Below are 16856 nucleotides of genomic sequence, written 5' to 3' on the forward strand. Positions count from 1 at the left end.
AACCTGGGGTGGCAAACCTAGGATTCGGGCATCTCTTGACCAACATTTTCAAGCACTTTGGGGGGGGGGACTTTAGTGATACGGAGGAGGTATGTGAAGGCTTAGGTAAATGCATAAGGAGGAGACTTATCTCGCAGATGAGTCTCTAGGATGACCAAACTCACTTGAGTTTCCGGTGGATGGTGATGAGGATTAGGCACAAGAGGAGGTACAACTCAAGCGCCGTATGGAGGAGGGTGAGTCTTCCCATGCTAGGGAGGCTCCACAAGCACTTGCTGCACTCACAGTTGACCCATCATAGTGGGCGATGCTGCTCTCTTCTAGTGGAGTGCTAGATTGTGGACATCGAGACCCACCAACAGGACATGTTTATGTGATTGAAGGATGTGCATGACCGTGTGATCCACTGAGAGAACTTCCTTCTCCAGTACAAATTAGGTGTTTGGGTCTTCTTTTAGTTCATCCAACTCCATAGATTCAATTTCCGAACTTTCGGGCTCAATTCGAATGGTCTAGAGTTGCCTTCTACTAGAACTCCAGGTTCACGGACTTGAAAAGACAGGTTATTGGGTTAGTACTTTAGGGGATTTTACATTGCGGCGGGTGTTAAGGAGTAATGTGTAATTAATTTCTTGTATAGTGACATTTGTTACTTTAGATATGGGGTCATTTTTATGTGTGAGAGTCAGGTGAATAATATTCAGAGGTTTCATTTCACTCAATTGCATATTGTATAACAATACCTCGAGTTCTAAAATTTCCCCATTTTTTCTATAATACATAGAAGGATTGACCCGTTATCTGCACAAGGGTTTTAGATCAGCCTTGGCTGGGATCTTTGATAATTGAACAACTGTTTTCGGCAGCCCTTCTCGATGGAATTTCTCTGTTTGCAAAGAAGAAGTTTTGTAAACATAAAGAGGAGAATGAAATAACCTACAGGCTAAAAATGTTTATTAAGAACAAATCTGACGTGGCCTGATCTGTTGTGCTAGAGGAAGATATCTGACCAACTCCAAGTGAGGATCTTGCGAAGGGATTGGTGCATAGGCAGGGCATGTGAGAGATGACAAACCCCTCGGTTCCTTTGCACAAAGCGTCAGAAAACGCTGAACACCACAGTTGATTGATCTCAAGTGGAGATAAAGCGAAGAAAGAGAAATTGGTTGATCTCAAGTGGTCAGGTATCATGGGCTTGACTCTACGGTCGAGTATAAGATAATGTGTAAAGGCTATAGGCCATACCCATGATTTTGTGAGTAAAGTTTTGCATTGGGTTGTGAGATTTCATTTGGAATCACAGGTGCACTTGCAACTCTATTCACTCTTCCATTTTTCATCTTAGTTCTACTCAACTTTCAATTTGGTTAAATCAAAAGAAGATTTTTAAGAAATGTAGGTGTTAATGACTAAAATGGTCATTCTATATCCTCGGTCTGAACCGGCGGTTGCACGATCCGACCAGGTTCGCAACCTAACAGGGTCTGACCAGGAGGTTCATGGTAGGACCGACCACACTAATAAATCCATCCAAATAGTATGAGATGACCTCGTGAAGGTAGGCTCCTACCACCCAACAACTGGAGAAGAGAGTTAGTTAGGTAAAAGGACTCTTCTAAAGAGTTACTCTCCTACAATAACTCAAAGCAGGGTTATTCCGAATATAACTCTATCACCATACAATATATAAAGACCTCTGGTAAACACTAGAGAGGAGGTAATCATATTTCTTGTGATCAATTACTTGAATTCTCTATTGAGTAGTTGAGATCAGATTATTGGTACTGACTTGTTCGTCGGAGACGTACCTCGACCCTCCAAGGTTGAGCTCGTATCTTGCAGGTTCTTGACAGGGAAGGGCGAGCGAGATTCCGTATCAACAGTAGGTACTATGTGGAACTTCTTTGTATGCATGGTGCCCTGTTATAAGGCCAAGACAGCACATCTGATAATACATAGCATCAAAAGGAAGTTACTATCCACAAATAATCTGGAGTTTGGATAATAAGGCCATGGTAATCTATGTTCAGGTAGCAAATCTTCTACCTTAAGGCAATTGGTTTGGATCAGAAGATATTGACTTCCCACATCCAGGTCCTGAAGCACTCCATCCAAATGTCCAGCTACCATGGTTGCAAGTAGATCAACCTGATTAAAACAATTCTTTTGACTGAAGCACCTGCAATCTTTCAAAAAGCAAAAACACCACACAGTAAGCTATACAAGGATCTTTTTAGCCAATAGAAAGCTGTAGAAAGTTTAGTAGCAGGAGTTACCTTTGATTGATTAAACAACAAGTCTTTTATTTATGGAGTCCCAGACACAGTAACAAGTGATAACCAAAATAGTCCTGAAACAGTTCAAAAGCTTAGATCAGAGCCAAGAAAGCAGCAGACCTATAAAAACACATGAAACAAGGAACAAAGAAACCTTATTTATTCTGTTAATCAAAACAATCAAAAAATAGGTGCAACCACGAACACCTACTTGTCCTTGGTTGATGGCTTCCCAATAAAATGCATGATAGAACAATGGCTAGCCAATGCCAATTGACATCCTGATGGTATTTATGGAACTTGTGATTCCTCATGACCTTATCAGAAAACTGTTACATGAAACTTTAAATCTGTTAGCCTTGATAAACATTATGGGTAGAGGAAATAAGATTTCCATTGTTAAAAAAACCAAGTGCTACAGAGCATCCTCTCTCTTAACTTGTGATAAGTCACAGAGAAAAGATGCAAAGAGGGTTGGCCTTGGAGAGGGACAGGTTCTTCCAAAAGTTCTCAGTGAAGAAAATAAACTAAAATTAAAAAGAAAAAGTACCTGCAAGCAAAGAAGATTAGATCATGGAAGAGGAGACATATATCAAGGCAGGCCATGCACAATAACTCAGTTGTCATGGTGTGATACAAATGACCATGAGTTAGTGATAACAATCACCAACAGAAAATGCTTGGAATCCATCTATCTTTGAAAAATAGATTTCCCCCTATTACTTGCACAATGAAGAGCCTAAACCCCAAGTTACTTTCAATCCCCAACCTCATTACTTACTTTTTAAGATCTGTCCCTTTGCCCCAATTAGCCGATGCTCTTGCTAGTCTTGCAACTCAAACTACCTTGTCATTCCTTACAAAAGACAACTTTCCAAGTTTGGGTACACCTAGAAATCACAAAACAAACTACTCATTCATCATTACATGTAAAGTAGTCATGTTTATGCAAACCTAAAATCATGGGTCACATGCATTTGGAATCATGTATCCTTTAGATTTATCTTAGGTACCTTAGAATGATTAGTCTAACAAATTTTGATGGCTCAGAAATATGAAATTTAAAGCTTTAACAGAGTTACAGTAGCCTCCATAATTCATCAAAATCACATCCAAGGTGTATAATTTAACACCTTCGTTGAAAGAAAAGCTGAGAGTCAAGCCATTGGCAAGCAAATTTGCAATAGAATAGATTTCCTAAGTAGAATTTTGCAAACTAACCACAATGTATTTTTCATGAAAAGAGATTGAGAAAATGAAAATTTCACCAACAACATTTTGGATAGCTATGAAGATACAATTTAGAGGGAAACAAATGTGAGAACAAAAATGTTGTTAAACCATCCTCTGCTCCATTGTTCGTTGAAGCCACACACCAAAGTAAAAGCATTTCTGTTCTTATTTCCTACTAGCAACCCTGACTTTATCAGCATGCTAAAATGTAGAAACTGGTACAGAGCCCTACAAATCCAATCGGAGGAGTCAAACGTAATTCAAGACAATAACAAAAATATAGCATCTAACACTAGTGTTATCTCAAGTTCTACCTACTTTGGATCTGAAATCTGGAACCATAGTGTTTCAAAGAACATATAACTTAGAACAAATAAAATACAAATCCATAATTGCTTGGTTTGAAGAGGAAGGAAAGAAGACACAAGACTTCATCATATCTCCTAACTACATTTGTGCAACTGTTGGACTGCTCAAATGTGAAATTTAGAAGAGAAAAGATTACCCATAAAAAGGCAGATGAGTACATGACAACTTGTGCAATCACAATTAGACATTATAGAAATTAATATTGCTCATCATTACAACATTAACTGAACCCAGTGATTGCATATGCCATACCGTTAAAAGCTTATGCAATTTTCTTCCATCTCTTGCTTCATGCAGTTTCTTTCTTTGAACAACTCTTCCTTCATTTGGTTTCTTTATTCTGCAACTCTTCATCTTTTCCTTTCTATAATCATTCCTTCCTTCAATTCAGCCACTTGAGAGTACTCCAACTTCATGTTATGGTGCATTTTTGTTAGATAAAGTTCTTTGGGCTTACACCAACTCCAAGTGCTTTGTCATTTCTTAATTTTCTAGGCAGTTCATTCAATACCTACATGAACGTTAAGGAAGTCACCTAATGTTATTTGAGTCAATAATATCAAACTGATTTTTCTTTTCTCTTTTTGGAAAACAATTAGCAAGTGCACTTTATTGATCATTGAAAACCAAAAGAAAGAGATCTTCCACAAGAAGAATGATTGTAAGAGAGAATATGATTTTGAGCTACATATCTTAAATTTTCTCAAAGCATACCACGAAGAAAATTCTATGATGTTTGTGCAGCACACACACAGATTTTAAATATTAGCACACATTTAATTTGTGAAGTAGATCATAAATTCACTGTAAGTCTCTAACTATACAGTTTCGTAAACATTCCTAAATAAGTAATGTACAGCATGCATATAAACAGAAGTAGAGAAAAATAGAGGGCCATAACCACATAATATCCATGAAATAATGTATTGAGAAATGCTCTATAAATTAACCTTATGGATTTTTTTGTAACAGAAGTTGCATTAACATGTTAAAAGATGCCCGTATTAAAGATATCCTTTTCTTTCTTTTTTTTTTTCCCTCTTCATTTTTCATTCTTTTTCTTCAAGACTCTTTGTCAAATCTCTTATCTCACTCTGCAGCTCCAGATCTTCCACAAGAAGGCAACCCACTGGACATACTCCAATTCCTTCCTTCCAGACATACCTGTCATAACAATCTTCTTTTGAAGTGAGTGACTCTGGAAAAGTTTACGAATTATAGAATTAAAGTCCAAATTCCTTAAGCCATGAAAGTAGAAGAAAAACAGTCTTCAGTGAAGTAAGTACTGACTCGGATCGATTACCATAGTATTCTAGACTTATTTCAAATTCCTTAAAAATTAATTTAACATGTAAATATATAAAAGCAGATATGTTCATTACTGATATTCATCTCTATTGGACCATTAACTACATTGGAGCTAGGGAAGATCCTAAATGTCAAAGCTAATTATTCCTCGATCTCACGACCACTCCAAGGTTTAAAAGGTCTTACCATAAGAGAAACTTTGGGTTTGTTGGGAAGGGAGCACAATCTCCCCTAATGAAAGGTTGCTCTGCTTTTATTTGACTTCATTTCAGCAATGCAGATTTGATTTTGCTTTCGGTTCGGACTGAACTTGGGTAAATAAAAGCACATACGTAGGCAAATACTGCTGAAGCTTCATTATACATGTTAATTGCTAAATATGGATGCTTCATGAACTCCAACAGATCGAATTACAATAATAAAAGTTGTAAGAAGATGGGGAATTAATCCATTAGAATTTGAGATATAAAGAACTAAGAAATATTGATCACTGAATTTCATAACCATGATCACCAAGGAACACGAGGATACCATGCCCATTGCTATGGCTAATTTCATAGGAGAAGCTTTGAGGAGGAGTGTATTTGTTCATGGTTTAAAAGCTCTGGCTGCATCTCACTTCTTGACTTTTTCTCCTCTCAAGTTTCTGCAATGGAGTGTAAATAACTGCTCTGTAGAGCAACAGCTTTGGAAGGGGATCAATCACTTGAAACTGTAATAACAGAAATGGAAACCATGTGTAACTGCTGTTAGGGATAATGGATGCACAACCATGAACAGAGAAGAACACAAGCAAAGCACACAAGGGGATTTAACGCGGTTCGGCAAAACCCTGCCTACGTCCACCAGAGAGAAAATGAGTTTCACCATTTTCAGGAAACCTTATACCACTCTCACACCCACAAAATATTACCCTTTGCTTCCGTGTCTACTAGGTTATCCCACAGAGACTATTTATAGGGAAACCTAAAACCCTGATCCCAATGTAATTACAAGTTTACCCTAGTACTAGTAATTGACCCAAACCCTGTTTCATTTACAAATACAACTAAAACTATAATTACATGGACCCACAGAATACATAACACCCAAACCCAACAATTGCAATAGCAATCGTTACTCAAAGGGCCAAAACCTTCATAGATGCCCAAAGTCTAAAGAAAGCAAGGAAAGAAAAGGTTTGTAATTGAAAAGTAAATTTCTTTAACCAGTTTCAAGTCTGAACAAATGCCACTCAAATCTAAAGTTACTCTGTTTTTCCACAATGGTTCTTCAAAGAAGAACTTGTTTGGATCTTAAAACCAATTCTTAGAAATGAAAAAGAGAAAAAAACTCTATGGAATTCACAGATCAACTAGACTACTTAATTTAAATGCAATAAAGTTAGGTTCATTTGAGACAGAGGCAGAAATACATTGAATAACAAGTTATAACCAACACGGGCATGAACCAGTTTGAAAAGCTTTTGAACAGAGCCAAGAAACATCAGACCTGTAAACACACATGAATAAGAACACATAAAAACTCTACTTATTCTGTTAATTAAAACCACCAAACAATGGATGCAACATGAACCCCTACTAATTGTTCTTTATCTTGCTGAGTCGGGTGATGGCTTACCAATAAAATGCATGATAGAATGAGCCAATGCCAATTGAGATCCTGATGGTGTTGATGGAATCTGTGATTGCCGATGGCCATACCATATCAGAAAACTGTTGAAAGAAAATTCAAACTCGCTAAGAAAACCAAGTGCCACAGAGCATCAGCTTTGGATAAGTCTTGGAGAAAAGGATGGGAAGAGGGTTGGCCTTAGAAGAAAGACAGGCTGTGGGTTCTTTTAAAAGTTCCTATAAAGAAATAAAGTAAAAGAGAAAAGAGAAGTACCATGGGGTAGTGATAAAAAGGTCATGAGTTAGTGGTAACAATCACCATGAGAAGTTGTGCTTGGAATCAAAACCATGATCATCTAGCCCTGAAAAATAGATTACCCCACATTACTTTCACCATAAAGGGACTAAAGCTCAAGTTACTCTCGATCTGTTCCCAACCGTATCGCTTACTCTTTAATATCTTCCTAGTCCACTTTGTCGACATGCATAAACATCTTCAAAACCATTGCTTTCCCAGTAGTTAGAATAGCCTTACAAGAATGCCCAACATTTCAGCTTAGGCTCTTACTGGTCTTGTAAGTCAAAAACCACCATGCCATTCTTTACAAAAGACAAGTTCCCAAGATTGGCGATACACCTAAAAATCACAAAACAAATTAATCATTCATCATTAAAAGTAACACAGTCAAAGTTTATGCACACAGAAAATCATGGATCGCATGCATTGGGATTTTGCAGCAAAGTACCCTTTTTACCTTAGAAAAATTAGTCTAACAGATTCTGGTGGCTAAGAAATATGAAATTTAAAGCTTGAAAAGAGTTACAGTAGCCTCTATAATTCATCAAATCATATCCAATGTGTATAATTTAGACTATGCTAGAAGAAAACCTGAGATTCAAGCCTTGAGTGAGCAACTTTGCAGTTGAGTACATTTCCCTGAAGGTGTCCTTGCTCTGTAACAAAGAATTTTGCAAAGTAATGACAATGTATCTTTAATGAAAAGAAATATTTAGAAAACAAAAGTTTCATCCAAAAACATTTTGGATAGCTATCACATGTGAGAACAAAATATTGTTCAACCGTACCCTGCTCCATCATCCAACAACATTTCGGATAGCTATTCATATTTTTTACTACCAACCCTGACTCCTATTAGCATACTGAAATCTAGAAACTTAAACAGAGGCCTTTACACAATCAATCCAAGGAATCAAAGTCAATGTAAGAACAAAAATACAGCACGGAAAACTAGTGCTTTTTACTTACTTAAGGTCTCAAATCTGGAGCCACATTGTCTGGAAATATCATACATAGCACACAACAAATGACGTAGAAATCAATAATTGATTTGCTCTTAACCACATATTATTGAATTGAATTAAATTCCGAATTTCTTAAGCAGGGAAAAAGAAAAAGAAGAAGAAGAAGAAGAAGAAAACAATCCTCTTAAGAGAAGAAACAAAATCAGTTGCCACAGTATTCTAGACTACTTCACTTAAATTTAACATGTAATTAATAAAGATATAAAATCAGAGAATAAAGGAACCAAAACCCTTGCTGACGACATGCAAGAGGAGTAAAGAAGAAACATGTTATGATTAGCTTTTTAGATCTGGTACATATAATGCCATGCCATGCCATGCCATGCATGCCAGGTGATGAGGTCTTGGCTTAGCCCATAAATTAAATTAATGCTTTCTGTTAGGATACCATGCATGTGAAGGTATCCATGTGGGAAGGGAAGGGAAGGGAAGGGAAGGGGGTTCGTTGGGTCTCTTAGAATTGATTCACAAAAGAGACAAGGGAAAAAAGAAAAATAAAAAGAAAAAGAAAAAGAGAGAGAAATCTACAGAATTGACAAATCGATTTAAAGTCAGATTTAGTTGAGGCAGAGGCAAAAGTACCTTGGATTAATTTGTCATGACAAAGCCACTTGGAACTTTGAGCACCCGCCATCAATCAAGAGTCTTATTCGATCGGTATCAGTTAGGTTCATGCAGGAAACACCATTTAGACGATCCAATCCCTTTGAGAATACATAATCTGGTACTTTTTCCAAGGATATACACCCCCTAACATCCAAATAAGAGAAAGACTCCAATGGATTATTACCAGCTTGAATTGCAGTCAGCTTTTTGCAGTCCTTGACTATTACAAATCGTAGGTGTTTCCATCGAGTGATATTATTTCTAAGGACTCACACCCAGTTATGCACAACTCCTCCAATGCTTCCAATGCATCAACACCCTGAATCTCAGTAAGATTCCCGCAGTCTTCAATATCTACATAATTCAACCTCTTAAGGTTAGATAGATCTGGTAATACTTCCAAGGACTCACACCCATATATGTACAAATTCTTCAAGGATTCCAACGTGTCAATACCCTGAATCTCGGTAAGATTCCTGCAGTCTTTAATATGTACATAATTCAACCTTTTAAGGTTAGATAGATCTCGTAATACTTCCAAGGACTCACACCCTTTTATGTACAAACTCTCCAAGGATTCCAACGTGTCAAGATCCTGAATCTTGGTAAGATTCTTGGAGCCTTCAATTCTTAAGTTGATCAACTTTTTCAAGTTAGGTAGATTGGATAATATTTCAAAGGAGTCACACCCAATTATGTCCAAAGAGCACAAGGATTCCAATGTCTTGATGCCCTTAATCTTGGTAAGATTTTTACAACCTCCCATAAGTAGCCTTGTCAACCTTTTAAGATTTGACACATCTGTTACGCTTTCTAACGACTCACAACCAATTATACCCAACACTTCTAAGTTTTCCAATCTGTCAGTTCCATGAATCTCGGTTAGAATCTTACAACCTACAATTAGTAACTTCTTCAACCTTCTCGAATTTGACAGATTTGTTAATCTTCTTAAGGACCCACAGCCTGTTATACAAAAAGACAATAATGATTCCATTTCGCCAACAACGAGATTCTCATTTAGATTGTTGCAGCCTTCAATCTCTAGATGCGTTAACTTGTTGCAGTTTGATAAATCAGGTAATCTCTCCAAGGATTTACAACAACTGATATTCAATTTCTCTAAGTTCTCCAATGATCCATCGATGCCATCAATCTTTAGTAGATTCTTGCAGCTTTTTATTGTCATTGTTCGCAAGGACCTCAATCTGTCAAGGCCTGAAATTTTGGTTAACTCACCTAGGTCTTCAATCATCAACTCTTGTAATGATTCAAAGTTCCCAAGGCACCCAATCTCTAATATTGCTGGATACTTTTTGATTATTAGTTTTCTCAGCCTTTTCGAATCTTGTAGGTACGGTATTCTCCTTAATGAGTCGCAATCTAGTATCTCCAACTCCCCAATCTCGAAGGACTCCAAGGATGCGTTAACGTCGTCAAAGCCTTCAATTTCTTCTAGGCTCTTGCAACTATAAACATTCAATGTCTTTAAATTTCTCAAGCCTCTTGATGTACTTGATACTTTTACCACTGACGAGCACTGTTGGACTTTTAGACTAATCAAACTTGAGGGAAGACCTGAGATATTCTGAATTGAAATGCATCTATCAACACAAAGGCTAGTCAAGCTTAGGGGAAGACTTGAGATATTTTTAAGTGAATTGCACAATGTAACAGAAAGGCTAGTTAGGCTTGGGGGAAGACTTGGGATATTTTCAAGTGAATTGCACGCCCATAAAAAAAGGCTGGTCAAGCTTGGGGGAAGACTTGAGATATTTTTAAGTGAATTGCAACAAGAAACAGAGAGGCTGGTCAGGCTTGGAGAAAGACATGACATGCCAGTCAAACTAGTGCATGATGATAAATAAAGTCTTCTGAGAGCAGTCATCTGAGAAATTTCAACTAAGAGGTCCATTACACTCCCCTCATGCCACAATGATAAATCTAAATCAAGGTCTATCAAGGATACCATTCGGCCCAAATTCTCTGGCAGCTTTTCTAGAGTTATGCATTCTAAATCGAGTTCTTGGAGGTTAATCAAATTACCCATTTGACGTGGCAGAACTCTTAGCTTCGAGCACCAACTCATGTTTAATGTGAGCAAATTTGTGAGATGACAAATGGATGTATCAATCTCTTCCAATTCCATACAACTCCCAAGATGCAGATTCTCCAAAAGTTGATTTTCTGAAAGATCAGGAGTCCTAGATAATTGTTCACACTGTGACAAATCTAGAACTTTTAAATTTTTGGCCATCTGCAAAAATTATGGGAAGAAAAATATATGAGTTAACTTCTCTAAATATAACTTAAAAAGGTTTTTTTTATTTATATACACTTTTGATGTAAACAAACTCAATAAAAGAGAGAAACTTCTGAGAGACCTTGATGTAGTTCCAACCCATCCAATCAGCTGTAATATCACTATTAGATAGATCAAGAACCACCAAGTTAATTGGATAGAAAGAAGTTTGGTTGAACTGATTAGGACATCCATTCCAACTAAGCCACCTCAATTCTGAAAAAGAATGGGGAAAGTCCCAAGAAAACTTTGCACCATCGATCCGGAGTAACCGTAAACATGTCATTCCATCAAATCCTTTGTTGCTCAAGCTTTCATTCTTGGGTATACTTCTAAAATCAATATCGAGTCCCAGTACGCTACTTGTTCCCTGCACACACATACACACAAGTACAACAAAAAACATAAAAAAAAAAAAAAAATGAAAAGAGACAAACTTAATTAAGTGCCCATCTGATGTTCTCGTTATAAACCAAGAAAAATCAATCAAAAACCCAATTCACAAGGTCATCGTGGAAAAATAACTGAATTTTATTTGGTACCTACCGTTTGTGTATACAATACTTTCAAAACATCCTCCTGATACCATATTCGTGTGCGTTTCCCTGGCTCATTAGCATTCTCTTGACAAACAATACTCCTTCCAAGATCCCGAAGCAGATCATGCATCCCTAGCATACCTTCTTCAGTAATCGTTATCAAAGACTTTTCAAAAAGAGATTCAAGCCCTACTAAAGGATGAAAACCACAACCTTTCCATATGTAAGAAACAATTTCCTTATCCATGCCAATGAAAAAACAAGCACTATCGAGAAACATTTGTTTCTCCTCATCATCTAATCCATCAAAACTTATTCTCAACCTCTCCATGATATCATTATTTGGAACTTTATGCAGCTTCTCAAGCATGTCTTTCCACAGTGGTTTTCCCTTTAAAAATAAAGATGAACCTATAACTTTAAGCGCTAAGGGAAGTCCTCCAGTAGTTTCTACCATAGCTTTTGACAGATCAGAGAAATCATTTGGAGGATGGTTGATTTTGAACGCATGATGGCTGAAAAGCTGAAGAGAGTCCTTTGGATTCATTGGAGGTGGTTCATAAATTCCATCTGGTTCCAAAAAGTTTAAAATTTGCTTATTCCTACTTGTAATTACGATTTTGCTTCCGAAACCAAACCATTTGCGGTCCCCAACAAAAGCTCTTACTTGGACTTCTTGGTCCACATCATCTAGGACAATTAGGACCTTTTTAGAACATAACCTTTGTTGGATCACATTAGTCCCAACATCCACACTAGGAATGTCTTGACCTTTATGCTTCAAGGTATCATGTAAAAGTTGGTTTTGCAAAACAACAAGTCCATTGTGTTGTTGAGCAGCTTCTCGAACATTTGCAATAAAACTACACCCTTCAAAGTGATTAAAGACTTCATTATAGATAGATTTAGCAATTGTTGTCTTTCCAATGCCTCCAAGGCCATGGATCCCAATAATCTTCCTGTTTTCAGATTTAATGTCTAAAAGCATGAATATTTTATCTATGTGAGATTCAGCTCCAACTAGGCTGTAGTTTTCACAAAAGGATCTCCTGTCTAGTTTATCATAAACTTCTTTAACAACTTGTTTTATCATCTGTGCTTGAGGCCTATACAATTCAAATAAGAAAAATATCAGCACTATACATGAGAAACTGAACAGAAGAATTTAACTTAGAAGACAACACTTGGGAATTATGCCAATAAGTAAACTATGGAACAATTATTCTCCATTTGTATATTAGTTTTTTTTATTATGTTTTTTATATGTATTATATTTATCCGAGTTACAATCTTTCAGCAAACTATTTTTTTTTTTTTTTTTTTTAACTACTTTCTAATATGTCATGACTAATATGGTTCACCAATTTGAAATCATTTCTTAGTTTTTGGATCTTTTCATCTAAGATTAATCAACTACATTAGAACTTATATTAAATCTGATAAGACATCTTGTAAGCTTGCACTGGAAAACTCAAAAGTTATCAAAAACTATTTTGTATTATTTTATGATAATCTATTTAAATATATTTCTTTAGATCATACAACTAATGCAAATCGTCACACGAATTGAAAGGAAATATCTAAGAAATGTAAGTTCCTTTGGTTGGTGATTTGATGTTGATTTTGTAGAATATTAACCACAATTGAGTAAAATGTAACGGTTGGACTTACGTTTCATCCTTGACGTGCCAACCATCTAAATCTCCAACCTCTTTCAGAGCATCCTTCCACTTTTGTACATCTGGTACCATATTGATAAGGTGTTGCTCAAAAGCTTCCTTATATTTATTTTTCTGGCCTCGCACTTCTCTTGGCTCAACCTTGTAAAAGATGGGCATGACTATTTGCTTTAGTTTTCTTCTGCATTCACATATGTAAGCTAGCTCTCTGAGACACCACTTACTGAATGCATAATTCTCCGACAATATGGGAATGGAGATCTTTGATTGTTGGATTGCAGCGAGTAGATCCTCCTCAATCTTGTTTCCTTTGAGGAGTTTTTCAGAGTCTCTGAAAGTCTGAATTCCAGCTTCAATTAAGGCAGTGTAGAGGTGGTCGGCAAAATTGTTGCGAACATCTTTGCCATGAAAGCTTAAAAACACTTCATAATTGATCTTAGAACCAGCAGATATGGTTGAAGAAGAAGAAGAAGAAGAGATGTGATGAGTTGCTGCCATTGTTTCTACCAAATTGCTCGTAGAATGCTTTCCTTAAAATCTGAATATGGATGTACTTGCAGAGCAGCAGCGTAGCGTTTAGACGTAGAGCATATGAATATCAGAAGGAAGGAAACAAAAACGATAAGAAAGATGCTCATTAATTTTGGGAAAGTTCCTGCTGCTTAATTTGTTGATGTTGAGCACATATCACAAGGATTTTCCAGATAATCACTTTTGAGTTCCTCACTTAATCCCATATTCCAATCACATTGCTTTCCTGTTATTTTACCAGACACCATCACATGGGTTTCTCTATTGCTAAATGGTACGTTCAATAAAGAGACAACTTACTTTTTCAGACACCCTCCCTCACATGGCTCTCTCTCTCTCTCTCTCTCTCTCTCTATTGGAAAATGGTAGATTGAATAAAGTGAAAACTTTTTCAAACACCATCACATGGCTCTCTCTCTCTATTGGTTGGTAGGTAAATGGTACATTGAATAAAGAGATAACTTTTTACTTTTTTATAAGAAAATGACTTTTTATGTAACTTCCAGGAGTGACTTCCACAATCACATGACTTTCTCTCTATCTTCCTAGTTCCAAAGATAAGTAATATCTGATAAAACAAATTTGAACTTCATTGTAAAGCCCTAAGCCTCCAAATACTATACTTTTAACTTTGGGTCAAAGTCTTTGAGAGTAACAAAACCAAGGCAGATTGTGTAAAAAGAGTGGAAAGAATCATATTTTTCCAAAGTAGTTCATCGTCATATTTCTATATTGTGGAAAAATATATACTTTATAAAAAATTATTTTTGCAATTCATCCAAAAAAAGAAAGATAGTACATTTGTAAAAAAAAGAAAGAGAAAGGAAAATTGATAAGTCAAATATATTTTCTTCATGTTAAAATTTTCAATTGGTGACTAACTAAGTATTTTTTTATTTCAAACTCATGATAGAGTGGGGTTCATGATCGGTTAATCGATTAAAATTAAGGATGTAAAGTCGTATGGTATGATATGAGTTTGATGTCAAATTTTAGTACCTAAGATCAAAACTGTACAGAAATGTTTTGAATGAACATCTACATACCAATACCATAGCAATATAATATAGTTCCAGTATAAAGTTGTATGGAAAAAGGTGTGAATATGATTTCAGCATATTTTTTTGGTAAACATTTATGGTTTCAATATAAAAATTCTATGAAATAGATGATAAAATGCTACAAAAATATTTATCACATGGTTTTCTTAATTTTATTTCAAAAAAAAAATTTATTAAATTACTTTTCTAAATAACCAACTAGTGATTTTGTCCGGAACCATAACAGGTGCTCTCTTCTCTCGCTCTCTATTGATAAATGATTGATGTAAAAGATGATATTTTAAAATAACTCCAAGTGACTTTCTCACTCGTCACACAATTTTGCTTCTGTAGTGCGTAATTAATGCGCACTACGGTGGAGCGAGCCGTCCGATCTAATCGGACGGCTCGGATGATCCTTCTCATTAAATAATGAAAAAACCCCTTTACCCCTTTACGTTTACCGTGTGAACAGAGTTCCATCTGTTCGGTTCGGTCTGATGCAAACCAACCGGTCCATCTGGCGGGGGTTATTTGAGTATAGTATATGTTATTAATGGTGTATTCCATACTACCAGCCTATACGTATATACGGTTGTACAGTAACCGTATATACAACCAGTTCAAAATCGTAAGAAGCTAAAAACCAACCCGCCCATTTCATTTTCATTTCTGTTTTCGTTGTTGGCTGATCTGAAGTTACAGCGAAATCGCAGGAGAGAAGAAGAAGAAGACCTGTTAGGGGTTAGGGTGTATTGTTTCGTTTTTGGCTAGTCTGAAGCTTCCGTAAGAAGCCGGCTACTCTGAAGCTTCCGTAAGAAGCATCGTTAGTTGAGATCGAAGAGGAAGAAGAAGCAGCGGAGAAGCTCCATCTGCGATTTAGAGAAATCGATTTCAGATTCTGGTATTGTCTCGTCTCGTCTCGTCTCTGCGATTCTTCTTTCAAAAAGGTAATAACCAACTCATAAAACCCTTACCATGGAAATTCCTGATGATGTGGTCGAAACCCTGATTTGGTCGTTGATTAAAGATGAAAAATGCTCTGTAATAACTTGATTTGGTCGGTTTCTTTTAGTATTTGTTGTTTTACCTTTTTGTGGGGTTGTGGAGGGGTTTAATGTTGTTGTTCTTTTAGCATTCAACTGTAAGTATAGACATTAATGTTTTTCTTGATCAAACAAGGATTCCTGATCAATGCAAGGTAACTGTAAGTTTGTAAGTCAAATAATGACACTAATGTGTGGAATGGATATTGGAACTCCAAATATAGACAACAAATACTAGTCATAATACCAATGATTAGTAGTAGGTGCAGACAATTAGTAGACTGTACAATGAAAAAGAAACATATAAAACCACCTGGAAATAAGGAAGCAATGCCTCTTCTACGATATCACTCCCACCAAACTGACTTGTCTTCTCTGGAGGCATTTTTGACTCATCAAAATCCTAAGCCACATTTGGAGACTGGTCTGTTGATGATCCTTTACCCCCAAAGAAGTTGATTAGAAAATCAAGTTGATCTTCATGAAGATGCACTAGCATAGGAAGGAATGCAATGGTTAACCCGGATCGAAAAACCAAAACATAGCCATGCTTCAGAAACCTATAATCAGTTCACTGTCTACTTTGGACAACGAGGTTGGAATCTATATTGTACATCCAAAACTGTTGTCATGGTTTTCACTAGGTCATATGGTACTCTATTATTGTTGTAAATGGAATCTGAAATCCAATTACACTAGCACCTTTCTGTGTACTGCATAAAATTGATGCATTTGGGTAAACTTTTAGAGTGTCTTAATGGTTCTCATTTCAATTGGTAAATCTGTAGAGAGAATGGTTAGTTTAAATTTTTCAAGCTGCTATTTTGAACGGTGACCTTGTATAATGAAGGGTCACTTGGGTGTATCTGGTTGTCATTTGTCTCCTTCTTCAAGTGGGTTTAATTGGTGCAATTTGTTTATCTATTTATTGTAAGTCTTGTCTTGAACAAGTTTACCCCTGGGTCGATTGTTTGATAGGTGTGGTTAGTGG

At 36.4% G+C, this 16856-nt stretch overlaps 1 protein-coding gene across 2 annotated transcripts; it reads right to left on the reverse strand.

Moving 5' to 3' along the window:
* Positions 1 to 321: 321 nt before the first annotated feature.
* LOC149005382 (disease resistance protein RPV1-like) lies at positions 322 to 14036 on the reverse strand. Of its 2 annotated transcripts, XM_089167796.1 has the most exons (15): positions 13241 to 14035; positions 11577 to 12675; positions 11113 to 11400; positions 10775 to 10985; positions 7689 to 7753; positions 7250 to 7436; positions 7074 to 7161; positions 6807 to 6901; positions 5373 to 6677; positions 4131 to 5042; positions 3058 to 3166; positions 2488 to 2605; positions 2277 to 2350; positions 2047 to 2186; positions 322 to 1945 (listed from the first exon to the last, which is right to left on the reverse strand). In XM_089167796.1, the coding sequence occupies exons 1-6, from the start codon at positions 13744 to 13746 to the stop codon at positions 7380 to 7382; spliced, it is 2226 nt and encodes a 741-aa protein (XP_089023922.1). In that variant the 5' UTR covers positions 13747 to 14035; the 3' UTR covers positions 322 to 1945; positions 2047 to 2186; positions 2277 to 2350; positions 2488 to 2605; positions 3058 to 3166; positions 4131 to 5042; positions 5373 to 6677; positions 6807 to 6901; positions 7074 to 7161; positions 7250 to 7379. The 2 variants fall into 2 exon arrangements, with proteins under 2 accessions (XP_089023922.1, XP_089023921.1); XM_089167795.1 differs by lacking the exons at positions 322 to 1945; positions 2047 to 2186; positions 2277 to 2350; ... (5 more) ...; positions 7074 to 7161; positions 7250 to 7436 and having other exon boundaries at positions 8705 to 10985; positions 13241 to 14036.
* Positions 14037 to 16856: the final 2820 nt, after the last annotated feature.

The sequence above is a fragment of the Hakea prostrata genome, chromosome 9 (genome assembly GCF_041222555.1).
Source record: "Hakea prostrata isolate BN-2017 chromosome 9, UWA_Hpros_2, whole genome shotgun sequence".
Classification (NCBI taxonomy): domain Eukaryota; kingdom Viridiplantae; phylum Streptophyta; class Magnoliopsida; order Proteales; family Proteaceae; genus Hakea; species Hakea prostrata.